At 37.7% G+C, this 23,936-nt stretch overlaps 1 protein-coding gene across 4 annotated transcripts in view; it reads right to left on the reverse strand.

Annotated features, from left to right (window-relative positions):
• Window positions 1-790: 790 nt before the first annotated feature.
• GAB1 (GRB2 associated binding protein 1) overlaps window positions 791-23,936 on the reverse strand; it is a 101,780-nt gene continuing 78,634 nt past the window's right edge. The window contains exons 5-11 of one of the 4 annotated variants that reach the window (XM_050896161.1): window positions 22,173-22,258; window positions 21,662-21,872; window positions 8,448-8,537; window positions 6,150-6,243; window positions 5,663-5,786; window positions 2,605-2,727; window positions 791-2,356 (exon numbers count right to left, since the gene is read on the reverse strand). In XM_050896161.1, coding sequence (XP_050752118.1) covers window positions 2,198-2,356; window positions 2,605-2,727; window positions 5,663-5,786; window positions 6,150-6,243; window positions 8,448-8,537; window positions 21,662-21,872; window positions 22,173-22,258 — 887 coding nt within the window. In that variant the 3' untranslated portion in view covers window positions 791-2,197. Of the gene's footprint in view, window positions 2,357-2,604; window positions 2,728-5,488; window positions 5,557-5,662; window positions 5,787-6,149; window positions 6,244-8,447; window positions 8,538-21,661; window positions 21,966-22,172; window positions 22,259-23,936 lie in introns of those variants that run through there. The other 3 variants (XM_050896158.1, XM_050896159.1, XM_050896162.1) reach the window with 3 other exon arrangements.

Genomic DNA, 23,936 nt, shown 5'->3' on the forward strand with positions numbered 1-23,936 from the left:
CATTGCACTGATAAAATGCTCAAAGCCAGTGTCCTAAAACAAAACTATCATTACATTAGTTACCGAGTACTCGCCATGCCTATGGGTGCTTCAACTGTAGCATCAGTGAAGAAGAGTTTACTGTTGGATAGGAAGACTGTCAAAGCAGAGTTGAGCTATAGCTCCAGAATCTTGATGGATTTGAGCTACTTTTGATGGAGCCATCAAGGTCCCCTGGCTCCCATCACTTCTTCTGGCTCCCAGAAGACTGGGAATTCAGATTATTTAACTGCTTGGTGCAGGGTTTTAAATCAGAGATTCATTTTGAAAAATTGTTTTAGCTGTACATTTGTTTTGAGAGGTACTAAGAGGTAATCTACAATTTTGAAAAAGCGTGGTTGGTATCTGGGCACCGTCACAGACGCATTAACATCGGTTTGCTGTTTCACAGGACAGAGTTTACACATCAAAACTGAAGAACTTGATTTATTTAAAATTCACCTCAAAATGCATTGTGTTTAGTTTCTTTTTTAAAATGAACATTCAAAGCATCAAAATATCACTAATTTAAAAAGAACCTTTGTTAAGAATAAGATAATTTACATACTGTAGATTGTGGCTGTGAGGGGAGAGAAACAACCAATGGTAGATTAGGCACAGTACTAAGGCCAACATGGCAGAAAACAACACAGCTCTATGCTCAACTTTTAAATGACCTGGACAAAATAAAACAATTGGGCGGGAAAATAAAACCAACCGCTTACTTGAGGGTGCTTGTGTAAAAAAAAAAAAAAAAAAAAAAAAAGTGTTAGTAAGTTTTCTATCTAGACCTAACTCATTCACGTATTTAAAGAACTCTATCTTCTTCCAAATAACAAAAAAATGTTTCTAAACCAAGGCAGATTATTATTTGGAACTGGCATAGTAAAATAAAGGATCACAGTATACAGAGCTTAAAATCCTGTACCAGGAAAGAGCAACACGTGGTTTACAAGGGGATCATTTAAGTATATTATCTAATTTTTAAAAACAGAGATATAAAATATCAGTTGCATAGGGATTTAAATATAAGGCCAAGCAGGAGATTAAAGTAAAATAGAGATCATAAGAAGGGCACTATGGTGTCAAAACATAGTATTTCCATTTGAATTAATGTCTAATTCAAAATCACAGTATTTTGCTAGTACTACAAACAGTGAATGTCAAACTGTCCCATTAATCTTGAACTGAAAACTGACATTAGAACTTCTAAATAGTACAAAACTAAAGCTCATTGTCTAAACCTGATCAGTGTATTAGCACAATAGTGCTTGGTACGTACCTGATTTATATACTCTACCTTCTGTAAATAATATAAAGGTTATTTCTTGTTAATAAGTGTGAGATCACAATATTACTGCATGCCATCAGTGGTTTGCAGGCTTACTTGATATTTAATTATTCAGTCTTTAAAAGTGTAAGATCCCACCCTGCAGAATCTTCACCCATTGAACACAGAACACTGTCATTAATAAAATACAATAGAAGTTCCACCACTAACAACTAACATATAAGCCAGGATTGTAGGTCTAAACCCAGTACAGTTCATTATTATTAACTCACAGCAATTTTTGTTAGGAAGGTAGCCTGTAGACTTCCAAATAATCTTGCGTGTATTAAATATAAACAAGTATGTAACTAACGGTTGTCTCTTGGCATTTCAAGTAGATTATTCAATTGTGAAAGTATTTCCGCAAAATCAATTTTAAGTTGTTAAAATGAAGTTCAAATATTAATTTCTGTATCTACATGTAGCTTAATTAACCTAAAATTGTAAGGAATAGTAGTGTAAGGAAAAAAAAAAAATTATCCAGATGAATTAGGCGTTAAGGTACACTAGCTGGGAATACCTGAACCAACATTGTAACTGAAAAAGTGCATAAACATAGTAATACTACAAATGTGTTAACTACAGAACAAAAGGTTTTCTGAAAGCTAAGCGATACTATTTTACATATTATTTACAGGTTGCAATTTTTCCAGAGACCACAGAGACAATTTACGATCTTAAAATTCCTTTGATATATTCGAAGTGTCCTTTGGCTTCCATCCTATTCAGTCAAGAACCTATTCACACACCAGTGAATCAGGTACTATACAGTCGAACAACACTGCCATTGTGGTTCTGTAATTCTTCAAAATTCACTCCTTTCTGTTCTTTGAAGAAAAAGCAGTATTTTCATTTCACGCTTTTCGTTGGTGTTTCAGATTCTGTAGACTGTCTCCCATCAGTCCATGCCTCTCGTGTGCTCTTCAGTGCTAGCGTTTTCTGCTGGTCGACCACAACGTAATCAACTCTTTCATCTGCCACACTGCTGCCTGAACCACTGCTCTTTTTCTGGGAAAGGCACGGGAGAGTGAAAAACATATGTTAAAATAAATTAACAACAAAAAGTAAGTAGACGTCCCAAACAGATATAGAACAAGCACAGGTTTCTATGTAAGGTCCAACATAGGCTCTCCAACTGACCATTTGAAAAACTAGTTAAGATGATCTTGCTGGAGGCTCCCTCTTTCCCAGCAACTACTTGTGGAGAAATTCTAAACTCTTGATGGCAGAAATGCAAGAGTTGAAGATTTGCTTACCTTACGAGGTGGGGTAGATTTTCCTGAATCTAGGTCCAGATCTAAATATTCTACTTGTTTATCTCCTTTAGGTTTTACCATAGGGCTGCTTCCTCCATCAAGACTGTTGCTTCCGAACAAATTCTGAAATTATAATATAAATAACTTCAGCTATAAATGGACATGCTAATGGTTGACATTATCAAATATGCTTATTATAAACTGCCAAAATATTAAAGGTTAAAGAACTGAGAGCTCTTGCAATCAGTTAAATCATGCAAATTTTATTGACATTGTATAACAAGGGGATATATTCTAAGTCAAAACTGGGACAGAGTTGAAAGCCAACGGGGGGGGAAAAACCCCAAAACCAACCCCCCAAATTTAAGGTTGCCACCAAACCAATCTGTGTCTTCCACCTAATATCCCTTTCATATCACGAGACAAGAATGGAGTGTGGTTTATTCTTTTTAAATGAAGTTGTTACATCTCAAATTTAGCATTACTTAATTACACACTTTTTTATTTCCTTAAATTGCTGTTAAATACCTTACAAGAATTTCAGCCTTACAATAGTGGCAAAACTTCAAATGAAACTTTTACATTTCATTCAAAAGCCATCATGATCAAGCTGAAAATCAAAAAGTATTACTCAATTGATACGACCAAAAGATTAAAACTTTGGAAAATTTGTGTAGGGCTGCCTGAACTGAAGTTGCATTGTATATACCTAAATTTCAATTAGCCCAGACTTTTACAACCTCACCTCCTCTGTCCTCTCCCAGCCTGATCCCTCCCTCTTAACAGGTGTTATAGGAACAGTACAATAGAAGGACTCTTCTCTAAAAGATAAAGAAAAAAGGAAGACAGAGGGCAGCAGTCAGCAAAAAATGAAGAGGAAGGCAGAAGGAAAGACAGAAGGGTAAGGCTGACAGCAACTTGAAAGAAAAAGCAGAATATTGCTGATTTTATTAAATAAAACAGAAGTATGACATGTCCAAACAAGATGCTTCGAAGCTGAGGACAGGAAAAGATGAAAAAGTATGGACTTCTAAGATGCAGTTGGAACAAATAAAAATTTCCAAAATGTCTATGTAATTGGCACATTTTAAAACAAAGGCCTTGAGATATCTGGGAACGTTCAGGTTCTCTAGGAAATAAAATATTTTATGGGTTAAAGCTTAATGGGCTGGGCTTTTTAAATTGAAGTTATCCATTATATCTGTATCGTCCAACTCATTTAATATTAAGTGGTAACAAGGACAAACACAAACAACTGAGACAAAGTTCATTTTTGTTGCCCAAATTCTCGAAACAAATTTCTACATATTTAACATACAAAAATCAGGTTCTGTATCAATGTTTCCAGCATAATAAAAAAGCTATTACTCTTTAAACAAAAAATAATCTGTTATTTCAAACAAACTAGACAGGCAGAACATATGTATTAGAAAACAGAAACTCTAAGTATACGTAAATGAAAACAAAAGGAAATCTGTAGAACCACCTTAAAGAATGAACGGTGCAAGCAAACAGAAGATATTAATGACAGGCCGTCTGAGCTGTGATATTAATTATACCATCTTGGCACTGAAGTTAAACCCCTGAAATGGCATCGTAAGAATCAACAGAAATCCCCAGTTTGAACTGCGATTCTGCTGCAGGGAGAACTGTGGGCACAGGCGATTCTAAACCTTTGTGTAGAATGGGATGTTGCTTGCATCTGTAAGACGGCACGTTACCGATTACTTACCAATGCCTCTTGCAAGAGAGGGGCTAAGTTTTTACATCATCGGCTCCCCGCTGCCGAAGCGCACTTCACCTGGGAAGCGCGCCTGCGCTGCCGGCAGGTCAGACATCGTACAAAGCAGAGGCCAGGATGCTCTGCAGGCTCGTGAGCTTGCACCGAGTCAGAGCTGCCGCACAGAAGTCAGCAGGAGGGGCTCGCTCAGGGGGACCTAAGAGGCAGCATCCCGAGGCAGCAATGGTGAGCTCAAGGGGAGGGAGACTGGAGGAGATCGGGGAGGGTATCCAGAGCAGCAGGGGATGGGGAAGCAAGCAGCACTGCGAGAGGAGGAGAGTCCAGGGTGTAGTGAAATGGGCTAGCACATGCCATATAAGAAGGCAGACAAACGAACAGAACAAAAAAAAAGGTGCTAGACAGGCCCTCCCCAAAGAAGGTCTTTCATAATGCTTTAAAGATGAAAAATGCTGCTGTATTCCCTACTAAGAACCCAAGCCGTAAAAATGTGGTAAATGCATTGAGCTATACTCAACAAAAAGCTGAGCTCAAGATACAGGTTTTCCTCCAGTGCTTTAGGGGTATTCTGGACCACATTTTAGTTTAGGCCTAGGTCTACTGCTACTCTCTTACTTTAAAATATTATTATTGGTTCTTCTTCTTCTCTCTCCTTCCCTCCCAACCAAACAAAAACCAGAGCACACATCATTAACTTTTCCTAACTAGCTCTTCACTTACTGCACTGCAAGCTGAATATCTGAAACTTTATTATCTGAGAAAATTCTCCCCCAAAGGGGAAAAAATACAGATACTCAATACACAAAGACCCCTTCTATCCTCTTTTTTGAAAGAAGCCTAATAAAAGTAAAAATAGCTCAGTTTTTATAGAATGTAAACAACAAATAACAATCTTTTTTTTCCACTGTTCCTGCCACATTTCTTGGAAGATGTCCTTTTAATAAAGGTTTTTAAGCATGTCTCAGAGGTCCTAAGACAGTTTATTTCCCTTGATGTCATAATACTGAACTGGTGCACAGCCCAGGACAAGCAATTACAAAGAGGAGACAGTTTCTAGGGAAGAGGAAAAAAAAAGTCATGTATTGAACTGTTTTGTACAATAGATATGTATACTAACCATTCTCTTTATATATGATTATGCTCTTAACTTCTTCAGTGAAATCTTACCAAAATTACAGTTTTTCTGCGGAGATTTTTTTTATTATTGTTTTGATCTAGAAGTATAAAGGGAGTGATGTTGAGTGGAAGGATCTGTGTTTGCATAATTTAAAAGTAAGGACTGCACAGGAAGAGAGTAGTTAAGACGTAGATTTTACATACTGGGTCTTCAGTGGACTGATTTGGGTTCATGGATACATAATTCTCCTCACTGTCGTGCGAGTCACTGCTGGAAGTTGTGCTATGAACTGAATCCGGTCTGGGAGACATGGGAAACCTGGAGGAGCTAATTACCAGGAATTATTTTACAAACAATACATCTCGAATATCTTAAACCTCCTGGTAAACAACAAAAATAAGCATATTAGAGCTGAAATTTTCATTCAAGTTTACTAGAGTGTCACATTTTTTGGTTATACACAGTCCCTTATATTTAATATTACAAGATAAAAATTCATATGGACACACTTTTTTTTCAATGCACATGAGCATATATACGTACACACACACGCATATACACACACACTTCCAAAGGAAACCTCAATTTGTATTACACAGGCTAAAAATATAATACAGATGTGCACACATTTATTAACACTCTAGTCAACGAAAACAATTAATCCGAATGAGGAAAAGCTAAGAAACTTACTCTCGTGCAAAGCTTCTGGTGATAGGTGATCTAACTGGGGCTTGTAATTCTTCCCATTCGGGCAGAGGTTTTATTTCTAGTGGAGCTGGCTTTGCTATATAAGAAACAGACAATCTTAAAGCACAGAACATTCCTAAACAAACTTAAATTTAATAGATTTTCAAAGCCTAAATACCAAAAAAACACTATTTTTAAAATAGTAAATACTAGTTAGGAAAAGGAGGCACTGTTCAGTTCTCAGAAAGCCATGATATATTAACTTATATTTTTAATCTTTCCAGGTACTGAAAAGCAACATCAATTAGGAAAAAAACCCACAATGTAAGAATTTGGCAAGATATACTTGTACATAGTAATCTGTTTTGAAAAGAGACTCTGAAAACGGCAGCATCATGTTCTGTCTTTACTCTGCCACGATGACTTGTTGAACTGATAAACCCAGGATAGGGTTGATGGACTGTTTCAGCAGAGCCAACTCTGGGTACTTTTCTTGGCTCGCGGACAATTATTATTATGCAAACTCTGCCCACGCTGCATATATGTGCCCTTACTGATGAGGTTTCACAGCTCAAAGTGCGGGCAGAATCTGCAGCTAAGACTAAGTTTGCAAAAGTGAGAGATAAGCCAACATCCAGCTTCAATTCCAAGAGGCGCTTGGCTTGCTTCAGTGCTTATCAACAGACTAGCAGAGTAGCGGCGTGTTTGTGCCATTAATGACAGCTAACGTCGTTCTAGAAAAGGTGCCATTTTCAAATTCCATTTTCAGAACAGAACCACAAATAGAGTATTAGTGAGAAACGCATTATCCCTCCCTCCAGCTTGTATGTTTCACCCCTCCTAAATGTTAGGAAAAAAATAAAGTAGAAAAGGACTTGTGGAGAAAGAAATTAAAAAAAAAAAAAAAATCAACCAGTCAAACTGCTGTCACAGTTTGAATCTCAACTTCATCCTCCCTAAAACTGTTTTTAGAAAATAAAATGCAATGTCATTATAATAAGACCCCTTCCTCTCCTCACTCCCCCCCATCAGTTTGCTGCCTATTAGCAGATTTACCAAGATCAAATGTCAGGCATGTAGCACTAGTTCATGTGGAGTAAGAGCTGTCATAAGTGACCACATGAGGAACTGACAGAAATCAGTTGCTTAAATCAGCGTGGTTGTCTCACAAGGAAAAAGGAGAACTGTACTCATTATATTTTCATTATATGCACTCTTCAGATTGAGTTTATTGAAAAGTCAGCTATTATATACTGAACATAAGGACTCCTGATTCAAATTTTCTGCATAAGTATCAGTCTTTAGTATCGCAAACAGTTTTCTCCTTTTCTCTGTTAAGAAGTCATAATTATGCACTCAAAGCATATCAAGCCTACTCCAGTAATTCTGCCACTTTAACTCACTTGCTCATAAAAAGCTGTCACCACAGACTCAGAAGAGGAACTACAACTCATCTACCTCAAGATATAATGTATCGTATGAGATAAGAGTGGCAGAACTGAACCTGACGTAGGCAAGATGATACTAAAGCATGAGTGACACAAAAATGATCTGCTTGGCTCAAGTCCTCTGTAAAGGCCTGAGACTACCTGGCAGGTATAAACGGCGGGCAAGGTACTGCTCCAGCAGAAACAGAGTCAGGACTTTGTCCAAAGCCCACTGAGAACAGCAGGAATATTTCATCTAGTTGGAATGGGCTTTAACAACCAAAGGTAATGATCAGTGACACTTCCGTGAAATTTTTAACATTATTTGTAACCTCCTCTACTTCTTGTGACTATGTAAGGCACCAACTCAGCACCTTCAATAAAGCCCATCAGAGTAACTGCAGTGCTCATTAAGATGCATAAATAAATCTCTGTACTAGTGAATGGTCAGAGGATCAATATTTTGCTTTACTTCAGTGTTTAGCCAACAGCAGGAGACCCAAGTGAACTGTGATTTCAGGTTATTGCCTAACAAAAAGTTATTTCAAGCAACTTACAGGTAAGTCATATATACTTGCTTCTAAGTAAACAGACAAAAGTAAATCCAAAATATGAACAGCTACAACTTAAGAGATCAGAACACCCATGTTAATGTCAAGGAAATGTTTCCATGTGCTGTTCAAGCCAGAAAGACTTTAATTCCTTATATACGAAACGTTTTGCTTGGCAAGGAAAATGCATCCATGATCTTAGATTATAATAGAAATAAAAAGACTATACAAGAGTTAAAGTTATTCTAGAATAACAGTTTTCTTAATTTTTGTTTTACTTATTTTTATAAAGCTCCATATACATACAGTGCTAAAGTACATACCCTTTCTTCTTGTAGTAAAGTCACCTATGGTTTGTGAATCAGTTCGCTCTAAACCATGTGGTTTAGGTCTTAAAATTTTAGGACTTTGACCTAATTGGTAAAAAGAAGACTCTCTTAATAATATTCTATTTGTAACTGGAAAATGGAATTTTGTAAATAAACAGCACAACCCCCTGCAGAAAGGTTAACGCCACAAGCATAAGCAAGCTGCTGAAGGAGGCTTTTACAGTCTAGCCAGGTCTCACACTAAGGGCTTAAGCACCAAACCAGAAACAAAGAAAACACTGCATGCAAGTAATTTGTTGGAGGGAAGCATAAAAGGTGTGCAAAAAGGCTAAAAAGTGCATCAACAAATATTGTAACTGATCATTACTATTAACTGGTTTCAAGTTGCATTACATAAAAAATTCCGTATTTGAGGAATATCTAGCATGACAGGAGAATAGTCATGTTTCAGATGCAAGTTGAAATAACCTAAAAGAAATTAAATCCTCTTAGTCACAATATTACTTTGGAAATAGTGATACTCTTGGGAGGTCTCCTATCCACCATGCATCTGCCACTTGAGAAGCCCCAAAAATCTTTTTCCACACTGTATTTCTTAAACTTGTTCCCTACAGATCTGTATGTGTCTGTACCAAAAACACCCCTCCGACCTTGCAGACACAGGGGGACTTTCTTTCCAAGCTCCCAGCCTGCATACTGTCCCAGTACCATGGCACAACCCAACCTCCACCACAAATGACCCTGTCATAAAATTACATTCTTGAAACCTTTTTTTAATTGTATATACCTATATACAAGTGCAGTAGATGCACTAATCATTCCCCAATATGTTATGCTAGCATACACTATCATGCTATCATGTTATTGGCATAATATTCCCCTATGTTACGCTATCATACAACATAACACTTTAGATTAATCTGGTAACAAGGTGGAGAGTACAAACTAAGAGAACATTAGAGTCAATAAGCTCCCTACAGGCAGTAATATAACCACTCTCCCCACAAGGAAGTTCGTAGCCAGCTTGACCAAACTCTGCGAGTGTTTCTGGTCACATTGTCTATTTTAAATAAATATGATCAATAATGCATAATAACCCTAACCTTTCATGAAAGTCTATCTGACAAAGTGTTAATATTAGAAAAGGCGAGTGCCTTCAAGTGGTACGCCAAGAAGCCATATGAAAGGTAAATCTTTACAATAAACCAAATGAAAAGTTTAAGTCTGATTATGTTAGAAAGTTGCCCTACAGCACACAATGGAAAAGGACTGGTACAGACTCAGATGTGGGCTGGTACTACCAGCAATGAGTGAGAATGCTTTGTAAAAAATAAACTTGGCAACAAACACCAGAAGTTTGCAAATCTCTACCCCAAGGGTTTTGCATATGAAGTGCTCTATTACTGTTATCACTGAAGTATTGGGAATAATCAAGTAACAACAAGAAAAGTAAACAGAAAGGTTTTGTACTGTATCTTAACTTCTACACAGTGCTTCTCAGAGCCCATGCAGATAAAACAAAATTTATTTATTTACTAGTACTGCTGCATAGCAACTTCCTGAAAAAGAAAAGGACATGAAATGATTTTCACACAGACAGTTCTTTTCCAATTTCAAAATCAGATGCTCCCTTAAATGGCTCGAAGTGCCGACGAAAAGGCCAAGCAGCTGGGCAATGCTGACCAAAGACCCAGATTGTAAAGTGGTACACAAAGCATTTCTGTAAAGTATGCTGTTGACTGGAGCTAAGTCAAAAGCATGACCCAGCATGTGGCATAATTCATTCTGAGCTGATCTGATATTCTTAAGTACCTTGCCTACAATTCTATGATAAAAGCTTGCCTATATAAAAAACCCAAGATCTTAAAATCGATTGAAAAAAATGTAGTTCAATTTCAAACACCTTTTATTAAGAACAATTTGATGCTGAATAGCATTACCTAATCGTATTAATTTTGTGTTCCACAGTTTTATAATCTGATTTAAAAGAAATTTGGCCCAATACAACTCAATTTAAAATGCCAATCAATGCATTGACATATGAGCACAGATCCCAAGTATGGTGAGAAATCTAGCAGAGGTAACAGGGTTAGTGAAATTATTTAACCAGTGTGTACTTCATAACCTCTCTGCTCTTATAGCCAAACACAGGCTGAAGTACCTGAAACCAATAATACAGAAGATAAGCGCAAGGAACTCAGGGCTATGACTCATTATTTCTACTTCTATTAATGATACTACATGGTCTCGTGCAGCTAACCTTCCTGAACTATGATTATCCCCATTTGTAAAATGTGGATATTATGTAACTGCCTGCCTCATACTTAATTTAGCACTTATAAACCATTCTGAGACTTTCAGAAGAGCTATATAAATAAGTACAGGTCCCTATAATATTTCTCTTCTGCATCAGACAAGAACATACAAAATGTTCCAGCATAAAATAAACTCACTGAGCTTTCATCTCCTGCTGCTGAAAGACTGTTCAACCTAAATAAATTTGGTGGCAAAACAGCTTGCTGCTACCAACCAGCCAGGATAATGCAATTCCTCTAGTTTAATATGTCACAGAGAATTAAAATGTTTGTGCAGGGTTCCCCCCCCTCCGCCCTCCAGAAACAAAAAACAAAAGGCCTAATTCTCTGTTGAGAAGCTTATACTGTGCAACAGAAAAGACATCACACCAGGCAAAGGAAAAGGGGAGGGGGGACCACAATCACAAAACTGAGGTTACTTATTTGTGTCTGTAGTGCAGAATTCCTCCACCCCATTTTTGCCCATTTAAGAAGATAAAGTAACATAAGGTAGGGCACAGAAAGCCCTTAATAATGTCTCTTACTCCCTCAAAAGACATACTTTTAATAAATCCATCAGAAATTTTAAAAGTGCCATTCCTTATCTAAAAATTGCCAGTTCTGTCACTATCTTAAGCCAGATCTGTGAACAGAAATAAGATATAAAGTTCTAAAAAAATATGTAAGTGCTGCGACCGAAATTCCTGGTGCTGCTCCCAAGTAACCTCACTGATTTTCTCCAAGAGCACGTCCTAGTACCTCCAAGAAGCAATGAGCTGAATATAATACGGAGGAGAAAGTGCCTCACACCTGTACAGCAGACTGGTCTTCAACATCTATTCTATTCAGAAATAACCGCTAAAGGTAAGCGTCATGGGGCTGTTCTTCAAATCAGCTTAGTGAAGGTGGAAGGACAGTAGGTCTCTATGGAAAGCCTGGCTCAATACAGCATTCCAACGCCAGCAATACGGAGGAACACATTTCCTGTGGTTTAGGCCCACAGGCCCAAATTTACCTCATCTAATGTTAGGCACTCACATAAGACAACACTTTTAGCTTACACGCCTATTCTGGGAAAGATAAATCTGGGTAAAAAAACACAGGGGGTTTTTTATATTTTTTTTCCCCCCTTTTTTTTTTTTTAACTGAAAAGGAAATAAATTGTATTGCAACACCGCTGGATGCAAACCTACAAGGGAAAAAAAACCCAAATAAGTAATGGCAAGTGAAACCAACCAAACAAGAAGTGAAAATTAGATGTTTTCACTGTTCAGTCAAGTCACCACCTGTGAAATGCAAAGTGCTACAGCCAGGAGAGAGAAGCTCAGCTTCTGCACGTTCTATCAGATGAATACTGTGCAAGGGCACTCCTGAGCTGAAAAATCACTAATGAAGTCTATTTTTCTAACAAATGACTGCTTGTAAAAACTGCCAAGCAGAACAAGCGATTATGGATCTGGCATTAGAGTGCACTCAGACGGCATGAATTCTGCTCCTGGCATTTTGGTGTGTGTCAATGCTGCCTTTGTCTGAGAAGCCATCAGGAGAAGAGTCCATTTCACATGTTTGATTTTGTTTCAAATAACGGTTTAAACTGAAAAACCTTTTGGTTTTTCCATCGGCTAATGTATTCTCTCTTTTTGTTTTCCATAAAACACTTGGAATATAATGTTGGGGGGAAAAAAGGGGTCCCACTGCAGCAAATTCCTGCATCAGAGTAGGTGTGTCCTAACATTTTTAGTTTTGAGGATGTAAGCCACTCACTGAAGAGCCTCATTTGTTTTCAGGCTATCGCCTTGAAGCACTAATACTCAACAAGATTTCTGTTAAGAACGCTTCTTTTCTGACTGGCTGCTTGCTCCATGGCTTGCTGGCAAGGGATTTTATGTCAGGAAATTGCAAACATCCTCACAGCTAACGCTGTATTTAAATACCAGCTATTTAGGGCTTAAAATTTTAAGGTAAATCTACTAACGTGACATAAAATTTACGAAATGTGTGATCTGTTAGTGCTGTTTCCTGGCCAACAGGACTAATCCTCAGGAGACAAGGAGATCAGATGTAGGAATGCTAGAGCAGTGCTTTACTTGGAATTGCAGGGGGAGAGCAAAAGGCAAGAAGAGCCACATAAGTGCCCTGCATCCACAAAAGTACTTTCAGAGAGACATAACTAACAGCAGCTTCTCATTTCCATTAAAAAATACACATCTTTCCCCCTTTTCTCTGCAATTAGAGGAAACTGAAATTTGCACTGAGGTCGAAGAATTCCAGTACTCAGAACCACTGTGGATTTTTCCTTATAAACAAGGCTGAAGGCTCATGGTCTTACTCCCACTGGGTTTATTATTTGGTTTTCAATTCTGCAGAATAACCTCCCCCTTTCCTTCTCTTTCTCTTCCTCACCGCAGTGAACTCTGATTCCCGAGTACATGGTCTTCAGCACAGAGCTCTACAAATATCCTGAATTTGCTTTTTCATCTCTGGTTTTATTAAGACTACCTCCTGCCAAGGTACTTCTAATTAGAAACATGTATTTAGTTATACAACATTCATATCCATTTCTGTGCTAGTACTCAGCAACAAATAGGAATATCAATAACGTGCTTAGTTCTGGTCAGTGATATCACATGGATGGTGATAACTACAGTCTCTTTAGGACAGTAAAACCAAACTGAAATCAACTTATTCTTTCAATATTATGAAACATAAAAAGCAGTCATCTAAAGAGAGGCTCTCCAGTTTTCTTAGACATCTTTATCTTCTCAAAATAACTTCTCTCAGAGCGCTGGTACTTTGAATGCTCCAGAAATTAAGAATGAATTGGAAAAAATATCTAATTATAAAGAAGTCCAACTGCATCTGACAGCTAAGGTTCACTGGTATTCATAAAATATTTGCCAAATGCCATAAAAACTATTCAGAGAATACCAAAGCTATTAATCATCCAAATACTGTTTGACTGCTCTAATTTGCAAGTAATTCTACATGTCTGTATTTAAGAAGCCCCCAAAGCATGATGAACTAAAAGCATTCAATAACAAAGACAGTGTTTTAAGACCAAAGTACAGTGTTCTGGAGTGTTTATTGATTAGTAGTTTAAAGCTGCACTAAGATTCATGAAGTCCAAGGGATACTACTTGAGATCGCTTTCCCTTTTTTTTTTTAAAAAAAAAAAAAAACGCCAAAACACAAAAATCTACCGGAGTTTAACTTGTTCCCTGGAAAAATCAAGCCTAATATTAAATCTATTAAAAAGCCAATGGAATAGCATGACAATATGTGTATCAAAAACTATGTTTCCTTAAAAAGGCATTAAGCACACAGGGAAGAAAAGAAAGACTGTATGGAAGAAAGAAAAAATAGGGTGTTATTACCTGTGTTCTGTTGTTCCTGCTCTCCCTAGCATCTTTGGAGTTCAACACTACCATCTCTACCAGTAGTATCAGAGCAAGTCTTGCAGTTTGTCTTCAGAAAACTCACGTTTAACTTCTTTAAAACCATTATGTCCAGTAAACCATAGCTTCCTTTGCAGCTGTGATGCAGCCATCCAAACAAACTCTTTACTTGAAATTATTTGTTCTTTCAAAGTTTTGTAAGACAAATCACAGCTGCAAGTTAAGGACTGGTATATCGTAGCAAGGAGCTATATAAATTTCATTTAAAGCTATTAAGTAAAAACTAGCCTTGTAGAAATAATTTAGTACAGCCATGGAGGAAGCGTAATTTTCAGCTAAATAGAAGTCTTTGGAGCTTGTGAGGAAAAGAGGGGGGGGGGAAATCAATAAATTTGTATTCAGCCTGCTTTAGGAACTCTGAGGAAGCATCAAAACATCCCCCAAAATCTTCTTTTTTTAAATTCCTAAAGGGAATGAACAGGAGGTGTAGCTTCCAAAAGTAAATGGAAGGATTAAATGCATGGGTTTCTTAAAAGCAAAATGAACAGCAGTTCTGCTCAGAAAAGTCATCATGAAAGTTACAGTTTCTTTTTCAACTGATCTTCAGTTCAGTTGTTGCTGTGGATTAAAATCACCATTCACAATTTTTCAATGCCTATTTGTCCTAAAGCCTGAGAAAATGAGTGATCCTTTATTTAAGAATACGGAAGACAATTATGATAGCATAGAACACTGCAGTGTTGTCAACTTCTCATTATTATTATTTAAAAAAAATGTCAGCTCCTGTTGTCACAAATGCCTTAACTGTTTGTCTGAAGTTTTAGTTCAGGATGGTGTGGTGTTCCTGCTCTATCAGGATGTGCAATATGTTCACATTGTCCAACTTGGACACTCAAACACGTAAATATTTAACAAGGAAACTGTTCACTAGGCTATTTATAACTAACTTCATGATTAATGAGGGTTCTTAATTTCCTTAACAACTACCTACTTTGCTTGGGATTTTTACAGCATCATACTACACAACAACAATGAGCGGTTACGCTGGTCATCCAGAAGCATCACAGTGGGTCCTATGGGGGCCAGAACGTGGCAGATGCTTCCTGCCACGTGAAAGCTCTGTACACAGTTACCTCTTCAAAGTGGGCCTATGCTCTTAAATAAAGAAAATCGGAATTTTTTATGAAGTTAATCTGTTTGGGAGATGCTCATCAGTGGTCATGGCAAAGACAGAGCCACATTTTTATGAGCAATCCACATATTTGTGGTTTAACCACACAAATTATGTCTTGTAACATCTTAAATGAGAAAAATCTATAAGAAAAACAACCAGATAAAATTTTTAACATTTTTAAAACAATCACAAGTCCCAACTCCATGAGAATTTTTTTCCTCTCCCTTGGTTTCTTTTGTTTGTTTGTTTTCTTGTTTTCAAGGTGCAACTGGGTATTTTGTTGGCATGAAAAGAAATGTGTGCATCACTCACTGTCTCTAAATCCTAGCTTACCACTTGCTGGGCTGAAAATTACCACGGCCAAGCAGCAGCCTCTTTTAAAGGCAATCGTATGGACTCAAGTTGCAGGAAGCATCTCAGACTAAATGCTGATATATTTTTGTTGAAAGATAAGCCTTTGGTAAAAAAATAAAAATGAAAATGCACTACACAAGCTATTGGTTATTTTTGCCATCAGCAAAATAATCTGTGCAATCCAACCCAAAACTAAGACTGAAAATCTTGTTTAAAATAATCTTGAATGCAATTAAACTCTAACAATATTTGGGCAAATACAATTGCTATTCAAGACAAATGCAGCAAAGTCCAGTACCATGTTGTAGGCTGGGAACCCCAAGTTCTTTACTGCCTCTGTCAGCAATGCGCTTAGTGACCCTGAGTGCATTGTTCTATCACAGCTCCCCATGACCTTGAACTAGGATCTGTGCTAAACTGAACTATCTCGTAAAGTGTTTTTAAGTACTATGGATCAAAAACACTACAAAAATGGCAGTGTTACACTATATGTCAAATGAATGAGATTTAACTTTTGATTTTCATCCCATCATGGTCATGAATTGTTAATTCAGCCGTATGCTCACGGTTCATATATTTCTTTTCAGAACCTTAAAAAACCCACTTTGGTACAGAGACATGCTGCCTCTCAGAAAAGAGAAGTTACCAAGTTACAGTAAGTAGGGCATCAAACCGAGACTTTAAAGAACTAAATTCCGCCATCACCAATTTCATCATTGACATAACTGTTTGATTCAGATATTGAAAAACTACATTTTGTCAGTCGAGATGGCAAGCACATATTTCTTAAGAGCTTTGAACTTCACAGATGAGAGGTACACACACACACACTCTAAATGTTACACAGCTATAGGGAGTCCTTCTGGACAGCTCCTAAACAAGTACTTGTAAAAAAATAAATCTTATTTTGTAGTTGTTTGGTCTTAAATTCTTGCTTTCAGATCACAACCCCCACCCCCCTACCCCTGGAAATAAATACTGGAGCAGGAGGGGGTCATTATCATGCCCAGAGGCTCGCAGACACCCCCCATCTCTCAAATGCTGCATCACTCAAATGCTGCCTCCTGATCTATAAAAACCAATTCACACTCTACCCCTTTTATTTTCGACCATACACTTTCCTTGATCTCTGACTTACATCACGTTTGTACTGAAGATTAAGATCGTCTAGACTCACAGACCTCTGTCAGGCCTTAAAACCTTCTTGCGGACTGCCAGCACAGCCACCCGGGACATGCCTAGCTACACAGTGGTTCCCTGTGGAGCAGCGAAACATTCACTACAGTTCTGCAAGCTATCAGCAGGATGGAGATCACAAGATCCACTGCCTCGTATCACAACCTTTTTCAGGTATTTTGAAGAGCCTCAGGGGAAGTACGAGGTGGAGCAGAAGAGAACCTGGCTGTTCTTTGCTGCCTTAGCTGTCTAGGGACTCTTCACCTCACTGCATTTGGGCACCTTGAATTCTACTGCTCCTTCCTGGATAAATGGTATTTTGAGGAAGGAACATGTGACTGTCAAAACAAATGTCACATAATTGCCCTGTGGCAGAACCAGTCACAGTCTTTGAACAATTCAGAGAATAAGACCCAACTGCATGGATGGATGCAGTATTTCTTCTGCTTGAAGCCTTTTGCTAGCAGCAAAGCTTCCAATTTAGCATCACGACTACATGCAACTGTGGCAAGCTAAAGCAGCCAAAAAGCAGAAATACAAAATCAATATAGGCAATGGTTCTTTATAATAAGAGAAACAGCACCTTGAAAAAACAAATTAAAAAAGAGATTATTTTTGTCATTCTATTACAGGTGAATGCAGAAAAGCACCTGGCCAAATGCTCTCCCTTTTGTCCCAAGCAATATATCACTTACCTTTTGGTATGCTTCTCTAAAGAAATAGTAAAGCACTTTGATTCAAGTTATTGGGGCAGGAAGCCAACACCATGTTTTGAAATTACTTTCAAGACTTCCAGAAAGTACTGGAAGCTCCCTGCATTTATAGAAGCGGCTGTGAGCTAGAAAAATGAAACTACATGCAAATGTAGTGTAATCTCAAGGCTATATATTTATTTTTTTTAAAATTTGTTATTATTTTTTAACCCTTTTTCTAAAACAAAGCTCTTCTAGAAACTGGTGGAAAGAGACACAGGGTATCTCATAGCTCACCATGGCTCCTGGCCCAGTCTACTCCTACCAGTGGGAAGACTGAAAAGCCTCGGGCTGTCACAGCAGTGCTGCACAAGTACCCTCCTCAGAAGAATGTACACGTACTTTAGTGAATTTTAGACCTATTTATTACCTACATTTAGTTTACCCACATTATTGATTTTTCGTAACTCAGTCCTCTGTCACAGTTGCTACTTCTATATAACTGTACCTATTCTTAAAAATTTGGAGAATTTTAACAATTTAATAAATTATCCAGAATGTCAGGTGCTTATATCAGAGCTGTGAAGACATACACATTACAGTCACTACTGCCGATAGACAGATTGCCAGATCCTTGCTGCCTGACGCATTATTCTTCAAAGACAGCAGAACCAGAAGTGAGTGAGTATCTGTTTCATCTCAGGTTTCCAAAACAGAAACAGCAGAGGGGAGAGCAGGCTATATGCAACAGAATGGCCACTGCCATCACTGTGCCCTCCATTTTCTACCCTTGTCAAACTATACTGCCTGTAAGCCATAAACCCTTAAACCAAAGAAAAACAGAGGAGATGCTAAGCATATACATTTGATAACAAAAAGCAGCGAATTCTTTATCTGCTAGTTTCACTGCATTATTTCTTTGTCAAATGCATTTTTAGCACTGAATGTTACAAACTTCCCTGGCCCACACAGAAGCGTTGCTGAGCTAGAGCTAATGCTCACATGAAAGGTGACGGTGATATTTCTCAGTAACAAGGATAGCTACCAAAAAGGAATTGTTACTTGGAGGCAGTGCAAACACTATTTTTGCAGCAATCTGTAACCAATAAAAAAGATACAGCAGCTTCTTTAAGAGAGAACATGAGATGGGCCCTCATATACCTGGAGGCCTTATCACCAACACACCTGATCTCTGCAGTAATACCATCTTTTAGAGAAGCACCAGTGGTCTTCAACAGAAATTCTTGAACCAATGGCATATTAAAAACAAACAAAAAAAAATTTAAAGGAGCAATACCCAGAAGGTAACTATTTTATGTACCACTTCCTCCTTTTCTATGTCTGCCTAAGTTTTACTGAACATACCGGCCAACTTGATATTTTCTATGCGCTAATTGGTAGTGGAAGACCATTGTAGTACATTTATATAAGCAGAAACAACCTGATAATAGAAGTTGCTACAAGAACTTGACAGCTGGAAAAGCAACACAGTAGAATATAAAGCGCACACTCATTTTTGTTAGGTAAGGGTCCTCTAAAACAAGAGTTTCATCCCATTTTAATTCAAAATGACCTGCAGTTTTATTTTCCCAAAGGTATTTCTGGAAGGAGTTATTTGTATGGAGAACTCAGCTACTGAAACAGGAATATATTACCATGCTGATGTGTCATCATATCTGCTCTTCACAACAATGGAAGACTCGCAGTAGTACACCTGATAAAATTTGAGTGAGCCAGGGTGTGTATTACTAAGATAAAACCCTCAGTGATAAATCAGAATCACTACCATTCTTGGTAGCTCAAGATCTTCACAAAGTTTTTTTCAGCCCCTAAGCATTTACTATACAACATTTACTTTTGGGGACAGTTTTACTTTAAAATCACTTTATCTTCTAAATCATATTAAATAATCATATTATTTTACAGTGATAACAGCTTCTAAAAGTCTACAGGCAAAAAATACAGCCAGTCACTCTACACTCATTAAGAGGTATGTTAGTACATCTAAAAATCTTTTCCCCGATGTTAGCTAGGTCTTTCTAGCTGTAAAGCATTTGAGGACAGGAGCAAAGCAGGAGCCTTACACACCACTTTTAGAATGCGAAACACTAATTCAGTTTCAAGAGGAGAGATGCAAGAGCGGCAATGCTGCCCCAGCAGACATCTGTGTCTGCCAACAGCAAAAGTGAGCAGCTTTTCAACATAGAAATTTACTATTTTTGAAGATCAAACGTTTTATCAGTAAAATACACAAACTGGCCAGTCAGGGAAAATATTTTAAAGCAGTTCAGTGTTTATTTTGAGAATATTTTCCACTATCAGCTTTCATCAATCTGGTACTGTCCAGTATTTCTTAAGAACTAAACAAAACTACTGTCTGGTAACACGGAAACAATCAGACACAAGCAGAGCGCCAAGGTCTTGAAAAAGGCCATGCCTTGTTTTCTGAAGATGGACAACCAGAATGAGACGTGGTACTTTCCATTTCACACTGAGATCATCTGTATCATAATGATATTATCTACTTCACTTAATTACAGGCTGCTTTCACTTAGTGGTAAAAATACTAATTTAAAGTTTTAGTTAGTGAATATTTTGGATCATCTGAATATTTGCCATTGAGTTTTCCCCCAAATAAAGTCAGCCATTCTCAATGTAAATACTAATTTTTCAAGCACATAGTTTTAAAAATAGGACGTACTCGAATACAAAATAGTGCAGACATTTGACCTAATGTTCTTTAGTTCCCACTTCTACAAGAAATCTAGTTATCTTGTCTGAAAAACTGTGTAGTAGGGAAATAAATTCCTTAAGCATTTACCTGCATTTCTGATAATCTAAAATGTTTTATCAGCCATCCTAACTGGAAAGTCTAAGCTATTTATTAGTGATTCTCTATACAAGTATCTCTTATAGACACAACAGTATCTTCTTTGTTTCTTAAAAACACTGGTCACCCAAATAATCCTTATTTTAAGGAAAAGTAAACCCAGTATGCACCAGATTCAAGAGATTAATTTTTTAGGATAGCTTTGAAGGGGCCCTCTAAAATTCGGGGTTTTTTTCAATTTTGTCATTGAAGTTGTTGCAGCTGCCTCAGACTCATAACAGTCATCTTCCACGCATTCAGCAGTTTAAAATATTTCCACATAATGCTGGTTTTCCTTTTGCTTTACGACTTTGTTTAATCTACCACAGTCTATAAAGGCAAGGAAATTTTCGCCTACTACAGTTTAGACAAATTTCAATATAAGCATAGCACCCAGCTCCTGTGATAAAGCAAACGTATCTTAAGAGCTGGCTTGAATTAGCAGTTCCTTCCTCCCATTTGGATCCTAAGGAAAATATATATGGTAACCTCACAGCCCAAATATTAAACATCTTCCTGTGACTGCCCCACGTGGCCACTAACACTTAAGCATTAAGCAGCCCCAACATCAAGTGATTTTCCTTGCTTTTACAGACTGAAATGAGGACTTAACATTACCTACTTAGTAGTAAACACTATTTCTTCAATCTAATTCTTCCTTCATTTGCACACATTTGTAAGAATTGTTCTGTGTAAGAATTTGTAAGACCATTGCATACTTTGAGTAGGACTAAAAAGCAGAACAATATACAACTTATTCTTGTTGTAACAATTAATTTCTTCTAACAATGTTTACATCAAAAGCAAATACCTAAAATAGTTATGTTATTTTTAACTTTTACTTCATACAATGAAAACATGTACTAATCCTGTACCAAGCATTGTTATGGCTATAGATTTGTATTCTATCCAATGACTTGTATGCTCTCTCTGCATCATAAGTCAGCTGGCTGTCTCTTATGTATAAGGACTAAAACTCACACTTCTGAGTGTTAGCAATTCTGTGTCATTTTTTCATTAGTAACTACAGCAATAAAATTTAAACCTATGCTTGTATTCGGCATTGTTATTGTGATATTTTAATATGGTTAAAAATAACCCTAGGATTCCTTTATGTTATGGCTATCTCATAGAATAAAAATTATTTTGTTAGAATTTCTAACAATATGATAATTTTCTACTAATCAGAAGTTGGGAGAGCTATGTTATTTTCTTAGATGATGAAAATCAACTTCTATTGGACATTTTTCTCACCTTTTCTGTCTGGTTTGAGGTTCCGATCCACTGGCGGTGGCTCACATTCTGCAACAGGTACTGACCGTCTGGGAGGGGTCTTTGGACTGGACCTGAAACCCATGTGAGCAGGAGGAGGGACTTGCTTTCCAAATAACGGAAAATCAAACGTGCCTGGTGTCATTGGTACATAGTTTGTTTCCTGGATGGGTTCAGTGAAGCTGCTGGAATGCTGTCGTGGAGGAGAGTTGGGATTCATTGGGACATAATTTTCATCTAGTTCTTCACTTGAAACACTTCCCACTGTCAACATGCTTCTGTTTTTCTAGAATTAACATATATTTCCTTTAACAAAATAAGTTATGCAATCAGCTGTGAATCATATGAGTTTTTTAACCTAATCTACTCAGATTAATATAGTCTACTGAAACTGAAAAAATCACAAACACCGTACAGCTTGCTTTTTTACATGGGAACAAAGAGCATTCAAGCACTGTCACTGTTGCCTCTCATCAGATCAAGTCATACTTACAAAGTGGTTATGGAAGCCCTCCAATGAATTAGATCTGTCATTCGGAAACGTTCGTGGAATATCATAACAGTCTTGAGAACTAATTTCTAAAGAAACAAGAAGAGAAAGTGGCTATTTATCATCCCTGTTCCTGTCACTTGGCACCAGGCATCCAGAGTCTGTTGTTATTTACTGTCTGCTTCTGAGAGCATACAAACACACCTCCTGAAGCTGTGGCCCACAGATTTTATCTATATACTTGAGAGGACTGTGTTCACAAACAAACCTAGCACTCATCAGTCACAACTTGAAGCTCTTATAGTGGCACTTTTCCATGGCAAGAAAAGGAAAAGTAATTTTTCCTTCTAAAGCAGCAAAGTCCTCCTTTCAAATAGGCAGGTATAAGAATTTAGTGTAAGAGTGGGTTTTGAGATACTGGGCCCTCATGAAAAACCTATTCTAAAATAAACAAACAGCAGATGTCATTTAGGGTCTGGAGAAAGGTTTTCTGACTGAACACCCTTCCCTTGGAAAGTGCTGATTCAACAGAATTCAATCTGTTGCAGGAACAGGTGAATCCCTGCTCTCAGCTCCCCAGTGCGGTCTCCAGGGGCTTTCAGTTTGAACAAACTGCTACAGAACCGAAGACCTCTCCATTTTCAGGGTCCTGGCTCTTGGCAGTCTGCATTAAGAAGGTCCTCAGCTTTGTGGTTGCTTCTCTGGTGGACAGGGGTGTTTGTGAGACATCTGGCTCCCAGGTCCTGCTCACCCATGCAGGCAACAGGCTGCCTTACTCTGCAACAGGCATGCCCCTCCTCCTGATGCCAAGACAGAAACTGTGGGCAAACTCTGGGTTTTATCCCTGCCTTGCCCTGAAAAAAAGCTCTCAAGTTTTTGGAGATTTCCACCTCAGAGGAAAAATAAACACTTCTGCTATTAAGCGCCAAACTAAAACAGTATTTTCAGAAAGGCTTCTTTTCCTGAGGCTAACAATCTCAGCTTTAGTGTAGGAGTACTCACTTATAAACTTAGCAAAATGAGAGAAGCGAAGCGAAGCAAACAAGGGTCTTTCAGAGTGTTACTTTGTCATTTAAAAACTCTAATAACCACCAATATTATTACACTTAGCCTACAAAATGAATTAAAAACAGGATAATACTATCTGAGCGCCTGTATGATCACATCCGTTCTGTATAGTGCCTCCTCTAAAAGTCCTGTTCCTGTCCCCTTCCTCATTTCAGCCTCCCATCCCATACCTAGCACAACTCAAACAATTCTCCTTTAAAATCCCCTCTAACATTAGCATCGACTCTAACCAGTTTAAAATTTCACTTTAAAAATAACACTGTAATGCCCACCTGCCTCAGGAACCTGAAAAAAAATGAAACTCTTGGCCTAAGAGTGGTTAACAACACTAGAACAACTGCTCTCTGTAACAATAAATACCAGCTTCCCAATCTCTACCTCTTGCTGCATTTTTCGAGTTTAAATCTGAGAGAATAAGAACAGGAACAAAAAAACAGGCAGAAAAAAAACCCAAGAAACACCAAATTCTTTAAGTAAAGGTAGCTCCACCAGATTTGCTAGGACCTGAAACACACCCAGCTGCTAAAGGGAAAACAGTAAAAAAATGCACTAGCACATCTGAAATACCAACATTTAGGTGACTATAAAGGAACAAACTGCAGTATGCATATCTATCACAAGGAGAGAAATAAAGGTCAGTGGCAACGATCACCAGATCAGAGTTGATCTCAAAGCTCTGGGTATACACCAAGTCCCACT

The sequence above is a fragment of the Gymnogyps californianus genome, chromosome 4 (genome assembly GCF_018139145.2).
Source record: "Gymnogyps californianus isolate 813 chromosome 4, ASM1813914v2, whole genome shotgun sequence".
NCBI lineage: Eukaryota > Metazoa > Chordata > Aves > Accipitriformes > Cathartidae > Gymnogyps > Gymnogyps californianus.